Source organism: Epinephelus moara, chromosome 2 (genome assembly GCF_006386435.1).
Source record: "Epinephelus moara isolate mb chromosome 2, YSFRI_EMoa_1.0, whole genome shotgun sequence".
Lineage (NCBI taxonomy): Eukaryota > Metazoa > Chordata > Actinopteri > Perciformes > Serranidae > Epinephelus > Epinephelus moara.
In genome coordinates, this window is record NC_065507.1 from 24893364 (window position 1) to 24900814 (window position 7451).

The 7451-nt window shown below is 40.6% G+C and overlaps 1 protein-coding gene across 1 annotated transcript; it reads left to right on the plus strand.

The window, feature by feature from the left end:
* Positions 1 to 1966: 1966 nt before the first annotated feature.
* Positions 1967 to 6123, plus strand: LOC126401644 (extracellular calcium-sensing receptor-like). The gene is made up of 8 exons (XM_050062986.1): positions 1967 to 2064; positions 2495 to 2789; positions 2884 to 3173; positions 3439 to 3734; positions 4036 to 4241; positions 4373 to 4594; positions 4991 to 5114; positions 5207 to 6123. The coding sequence occupies exons 1-8, from the start codon at positions 1994 to 1996 to the stop codon at positions 6121 to 6123; spliced, it is 2421 nt and encodes an 806-aa protein (XP_049918943.1). The 5' UTR covers positions 1967 to 1993.
* Positions 6124 to 7451: the final 1328 nt, after the last annotated feature.

Genomic DNA, 7451 nt, shown 5'->3' on the forward strand with positions numbered 1-7451 from the left:
AAGAAAGCTTTAAGTTAAAAGTGTGGGGGCCTGAAGCTGACACAGAGAGCATGGACCATTATACTGGCGGGGGAAACTAGAGCTGGACTACATCCCAAGAAAAAGGGTGCACATCACTATTAAAGAAAACTAATGCACACCATCCCACAAGATGTATAACACACTTCAACTTCTGCACACAAATAAGAGATGTGAGACACACATCACTGAGAGAAATCACTACAAACTGGGAATGCACTGCAACCAACACGACACACAGTGAGTTACCCTCTGACGCAGGTGCAACCAACTAAAGTGCCCCCGCCTGGCACATGTCTAGATCCCTCCCGTTCTGTCCCCTGTACCCTCACACAAACAATATATATATATAAATATATAGGCCTACCACAACATAACAAATACAATAATAATTCATAACAATTAATAAAAAGAACTGACGTAACTTGCATGACTGTCGAGACCCCCCCCCGGGGTCTAAGCTTGTGGCACCGTCCGACGAAGCCGTGGTTCCCCCGGGGAGTTGGACGGTGCCACAAGCTTAGACCCCGGCAAAGTTTTCCCGTCTTGTTGTTTCATTCATCCCCGAAACAAAAACATGCGTGAGCCAGGTAAGTGTATTTACGACAACACGTGCTAGAGCTCATGGGAAACGCAGGCTTCATTCCGGCAAAACACTACCACTTTTGTCCACAGGGTCGCCAAAATCAACTCAAAATTAAAGTTCCTTGTAGGGGCTTTAATGTGGCAAATTTTTTTAATGCAAAAAAAAAAAATACAATCATGGTTCCAGCTTCACAAATGTGAGGATTTTTTTTTTTTTTGCTGTTTTTGTTTTTTTATTAGAATTAGAATGTTTACAAACCAATAGATTAATGGTAAATAATCAGCAGATTGACCCCTGATAAAAAATAAACTACCAGCACGGAGCTGGTTCCTGCTGTGAGACAGCAGGCAATATAATAACACACTGTTAAAATCCCCAAATGCAAACCGAGCAGGAACGGGAGGCCGAAAAAAGTCACCGGAGAAACTGTCATGACGCACGGATGCGCACAACAAGCGCACATACACACACTCACAGTGAACTTATGTTAGGTCAGCAGGCAGAAACAGTCGTTACACACTGTGGCAGTATCAAAACCTCATACAAATGAGAGCCTGCCACATGTATCGGCTCTCACGGTGGTGACTGTGTGTGCATAACAGCCCAGCACTGACAGTGTGCCGTTGGTCGTAAAGCATGTTGAATACTGAACTCACATGTATCACGCAGATAGAACCGAATAAAAGCACATGGTGAGGTCCATGATGTCGCTATACATACTGCCACTCCTCCAAGGAGAGCTCTGGGCAGGGGGACAGAGCAGTGGTAGCGTGGGCACGCATGCACTATCATATTTTTTAAACAAAATGTATCTTGTAACCCAGAAAAACACAAATGTTGAATAAAACGTCAAGTCCTTTCAAGGCATCTGTCTTAAGTCAAAATCAAGTCTCAATTCATGAATACCAAGTCAAAGTTAAGTCGACTCTTTAATTAGTGTTAGTCAAGCAAGTCTCAAGTCCTTAAATTTGCGACTTCAGTTTGACTCAAGTCAAGTCATGTGACATGAGTCCCCCACCTCTGGTAAGAGCATCCTCTCTCTGCTGTATTGTAAGCTAACGTAAAGTAGGATGAGGGAATTATTTGTCTGAAAATCTATATAAACTAATGTCAGCAGACACAGTATGATCACATGCAGACTGTTGAGAGATGGAGATCTCAGCTCTCTTTATTGGCCTGATGCTGTCTCTTGGTCTGTGTGAGCTGAACTCAGCTCTTGCTTTGAATGGTTCTGGGTATCGTATGAAACAAAAGGTTGGGTTTAAAGAGGTTAGGAGTGGGGCTGGGTTCAACACTGAGGCTTCATCTGTGAAGTGTAAGCTTCAGGGTACCACTCGTCTACCTGCCTTCTCAGTGGATGGTGACTACGTTATTGGGGGTGTTTTCTCCATGCATGCCTACATGCATTCAGTGAAGCACAACTACACCACCATGCCTGAGCCACTAAGGTGTACAGGGAGGTGAGTAAGAGGGAGAAGTGGGACAAGAGTATGTTAGACTGTGGAGATGAAAATGATTTGCATGATGACCTGAAAATTGTGCCACAAATCTTTTGTACTGAAAATGTTAAAGGAAAGAATTCATATCCTTTCACAATTCAATATTTTCAGTATGAACTTCAGGTATTATATTCACAAAAATAGTAAAGATTAGGAGATTATATGAACAAAGAAACTTTTTTGTGTTTATTCTCTGAATGTTTTGGTGTGTTTAAAAACTGATAGAAATATTAACAAGGTAATAATGTAGGTCTGTATTTTTTTCAAAGAGGCACATGCAGCAATAAGTTATTGCTCATAACTATGCATTGCAGTTCTCCTTTATTATGTATTTCTGTCTTAATTGTGAAGTGTCCTTTTCAAGTTTGAACAATAACAAGAGTGTTTGCAGCACTGACTCCCGTGAACTGCGCTTTGCACGTGCAATGGTATTTGCCATTGAGGAGATTAACAACAGCACGGAGCTGCTTCCTGGCATCAAGCTCGGGTATCAGATCTATGACTCGTGTGCCTCAGTGCCTGTGGCTGTGCATGTGGCATTCCAGGTTTCAAGCAGCCTGGACCCACTGTTTTACACCAGTAACAATTGCTCACACTCTGGTATGATGATGGGTGTCGTTGGTGAGTCTGGGTCCACACCATCCATCAGCATCTCACGCATCATTGGGTCCTTCAACATTCCTCAAGTAAATACTCTGATTTCTGGAAAATTGTGTGTTTCATGTACAGTACTGATTTTTTTATGTCCTGTTAAATAATTACACTGTTGTTTTCATTTAGGTGAGCCACTTTGCCACTTGTGCATGTCTGTCAGATAAGCAGCAGTACCCAACTTTCTTCAGGACAATCCCTAGTGACCAGTTTCAGGCTGACGCTCTGGCCAAGCTGGTAAAACACTTTGGCTGGACATGGATAGGTGCTGTCAGGTCAGATTCAGACTATGGCAATAATGGCATGGCGTCTTTCCTGGCCGCAGCACACAAAGAGGGAATCTGTGTGGAATACTCTGAATCTTTTTATCGGACCCACCCACGCAGCAGGATCCAGAGAGTGGCTGATGTTATCCGCAGGTTTCTACATCACCGATTTTGCTTTTGTTCCTGGTGGTGACGCTGGCCTACTACACACAACACCATATAAAGTGTTCTTTTCAGTATATGATGGAGGATTGTTTTATTAGTTTCAAATTGACCATTTATCATTTTCCAGGTTATTTCTGTCATAAGTATTATTGATATTACAAACGTACAGTCAGTGGGACGAAATATTAAAGCAACTCTCATGTCTGTATTCATGTTGAAAAAAATCTGATGATGCATTATTATGTCTCTTCAGTTCGACAGCTATGGTTGTTGTGGCATTTACAGCCCCTGGAGACTTGAAGATTCTGCTAGAGGAGCTGTCACTCAAGCCTTCTCCACCTCGCCAGTGGATAGGCAGTGAGGCCTGGGTAACAGACCCTGACATGCGGAGGTTCAGCTTCTGTGCTGGAGCCATTGGATTTGCCATTGAGAAATCTGTCATCCCAGGTCTGAGAGACTTCCTGCTGGATCTCTCTCCCTCTAAAGTGGCTGCCTCTCCAGTGCTTACTGAGTTCTGGGAGGATACATTCAACTGCAGGCTGAGAAAAAGTGAGGAAATTGTAAAGAGACAGTTTTTATGCCACCATGCTCAGTAAAGATACAAACTTGTACTTTACTTTACTAAGAATGATTCATTTTAAATGCATTAAAACAGGTGAACATTTATAAATGTTACTTATTGTCTAATGGCTTATGGTTGTAAGCTCAAGATGGATTACATGAAGGTAAAAAACCCCATAAGGGCTGACAAAACTCAAGTTCCAATGATTAAAAAGAAAAAAAAACATGAGAAGGAATGATAATGTAATTTTCAAAGATTTTCGAAGAAAATCTGTCTGTGTTCTTTCAGGTGCAGCCACAGATAAAAGTTTATGTGATGGAAATGAAGACATACAGACAATCCAAAGCCCGTACACTGACACATCTCAGCTCCGAATCACTAACATGGTGTACAAGGCTATTTATGCAATAGCTCATGCCATTCATAATGCAGTGTGTCAGGAAAGTAATTCTACAACTCATTGTGACAAATTCACCAAGACAGAGCCCAAAGAGGTCAGTCAAAACAAAACAAATAAGTTAACACCCAAATGTTATTGTTCAGCTATAACGTACCTTTTATCAAATAAAATATTAATTTGACTTAATAGTATTCGATTTCTTATTTCTTTACTTCATCCTCACAGGTTCTCACACAGCTGAAGAAAGTTAATTTTTCTCAAAATGGTTATGATGTGTCATTTGATGCCAACGGGGATCCTGTGGCCAAATACGAGCTGGTTAACTGGCAAAAAACTGAGAGTGGCAGCATTGAGTCGGTGACAGTAGGACACTATGATGCATCACTGCCAGCGGGCCAGGAGTTCAGTATCAACAGGAAGCTCACCTGGGTGGAAGGTGGCACACAAGTAAGGAGCCCAAATGTAATGAATTAACATATCGACATATTCACATTTGGTGATCTTAAAGGGTATATTTCTTTGTTTCCTGTTCCTCCTGTCCATTCTGGCTGTGAAGAGATCCCTACCAAAGTCATAGTGTTTCTATCATGAAATTCCCTCTTTTTGTTTTCCAAATAAGTGTTCACAATAAGGCGATTAGTACTAAAAAGACTAACCTTGAAAAATAACCACAGCCAATACGAACAGGAGAAATGGTCACAGTGATCAAATACATTTTCAGTACACATAGTGGCATGTGAGTACTTTATTTAACAGACATAAAAACGTTTAACCTATCCTTTAATCCTCTGAGCTTTGTAGCACACCTGATTATTTGTGGGTCTATTTTTATCTATGTGTCAGGTGCCTGTGTCAGTGTGCACTGACAGCTGTCCTCCAGGAACTCGTAAAGTGCTGCAGAAAGGAAAACCCATCTGCTGTTATGATTGTAAACCCTGTCCTGAAGGAGAGATAAGCAATGTTACAGGTATTCATTTTTTCTGATGCATATCCACTGTACAACATCAAATACATTGTATGACACTGCTTAAAATCTCATTTTCATTTATTCTTTTTCAGATTCCCCTGATTGTTTCCCTTGTCCCAAGGAGTTCTGGCCTAATGCAGTGAGAGACACTTGTCTCCCCAAGCCTGTAGAGTTTCTTTCCTTCAGCGAGGTCCTAGGAATCATCCTGGCTGCATTCTCAGTTGGTGGCGCCTGTCTTACCATTATAACAACAGCTGTATTCTATCATCACAGGACATCCCCGATTGTCAGGGCCAACAACTCTGAGCTGAGCTTCCTGCTGCTCTTCTCCCTGACTCTATGTTTCTTATGTCCATTAACCTTCATTGGACCACCCTCTGAGTGGTCCTGCATGCTGCGCCACACAGCATTTGGCATCACCTTTGTCCTCTGTATGTCTTGTGTTCTCGGAAAAACAATTGTAGTGCTAATGGCCTTCAAAGCTACACTCCCAGGTAGTAATGTGATGAAATGGTTTGGTCCTCCACAGCAAAGAATGACTGTGGTATTCTTCACATTTTTTCAAGTTTTAATATGTACTATATGGCTGGTACTTAGTCCCCCTTTTCCAATGAAAAACCTCACCACATACAAGAAGAGAATCATCCTGGAGTGTGCATTAGGCTCAGCTATAGGGTTCTGGGCTGTGCTTGGATACATAGGCCTACTGGCTGTCTTTTGCTTTGTGTTAGCTGTCCTCGCCCGGAAACTACCTGATAATTTTAATGAAGCCAAACTAATCACCTTCAGCATGTTGATATTCTGTGCAGTCTGGATCACCTTTATCCCAGCATATGTCAGCTCTCCTGGGAAGTTTACTGTGGCTGTGGAGATATTTGCTATTCTGGCCTCCAGTTTTGGACTAATGCTGTGTATATTTGCTCCAAAGTGTTTCATTATATTGTTTAAGCCAGAAAAGAACACCAAAAAACATTTAATGAATAAAACTCAATCGACATTTGAGGGTTAGAAACAGTTAGGATGGCAGCAATATAAAGCTTATGATGTGCACATTCAACACAGTCTTCACCTAGCTGGTACTATAAATATTTCATATTTATAGTACCATTTTGTGAATATCCTTTCTAACATTATTGTCTTCTTTACAACATTTTTTTTTCATCATCTGCATACATATGGAACAACATACAGTACACACACACACACACACACACACACACACACACACACACACACACACACATATAAACACCAAGCTTGTATATAGTTAGTTAGAATTTGTGTGTTTTGGTTTGCTTTGCTAGTTTGTGAATAAATATAATTCTTTGCTTCCATACCTGCTGTCTGTTTAATGTTGCACAAGAGTGAATGAGTAGTCAACCTCTGCTACGTCAAGAACTCTGAAATCCGACAGGCATTACCATTAATTTTGGTTGTTGTCATTAATTTAATTATTAATCAAACTTCAAATTAATAGTTTAACCTATTTTATGAGACTAATATCTTTAACTGGCTATCATTTTTCCCTTTACGGGAATGGAGCCCCACGAGGTGATTTAATGTTAATTCAGTCACATTATTTAACATGATTATTAATTATTAATAATAATTATTAATTATTTCTGATAGCCAATTAAATCCCTACATATTTGGTGCCTCTTGGTGAGACCTAATATATTGATCCCAACATATTTGGTGCCGCCGTGTGAAGCCCAAATTTATGTTCCCAACAAATGTGGTGGAGTAGGAGTAGATGGTGGCATGAGAAGAACAGACTCAGATCTGTACTGGCAGTGCCCAAGTAAATGTATTTAGTTACATTCGACCACTGGGTGCAGTTTATCTCATATTATCTTAATGAATTTGTGAGTATGACTTGACTGTGACTTGCTTGACCCCATCAATGATATGACTCGACTTGTTTGACTTATGGCAAGGGCTCAACTTGACTTACAAGCTTGATTTTCACCACAGTGACTTGGGGCTTGCTTATGACTTGCACATGTGTGACTTACTCCCACCTCTGGATCTTACCCGATAGTCATTAATTTGCTCTTGTCCAAGTCTTTTCTATGGGCTGTGTTGGGAATCAACATATATTTACCTCACACGGCGGCACTATAAATGATGGGGTCAACACTCTAGGCTTCACACGGAGGCACCAAATATGTTGGGGTTTAATTGGCTATTGGAAATAATTAATAATTTTTATTAATAATTAATAATTATGTTAAATAATGTGACTTAATTAACATTAAATCACCTCATGGGGCACCATTCCCGTAAAGGGAAAAATGATAGCCAGTTAAAGATATCAGTCTCATAAAATACGCTAAA

Excerpts from the sequence above, each read along its gene's own strand:
- LOC126401644 (XM_050062986.1), top strand. The coding sequence starts at position 1,994 with ATGCATGCCTACATGCATTCAGTGAAGCACAACTACACCACCATGCCT. Across the intron at positions 2,065-2,494 it reads CCACTAAGGTGTACAGGGAG|CACTGACTCCCGTGAACTGC; the intron begins GTGAGTAAGAGG and ends GAGTGTTTGCAG. Across the intron at positions 2,790-2,883 it reads GGTCCTTCAACATTCCTCAA|GTGAGCCACTTTGCCACTTG; the intron begins GTAAATACTCTG and ends GTTTTCATTTAG.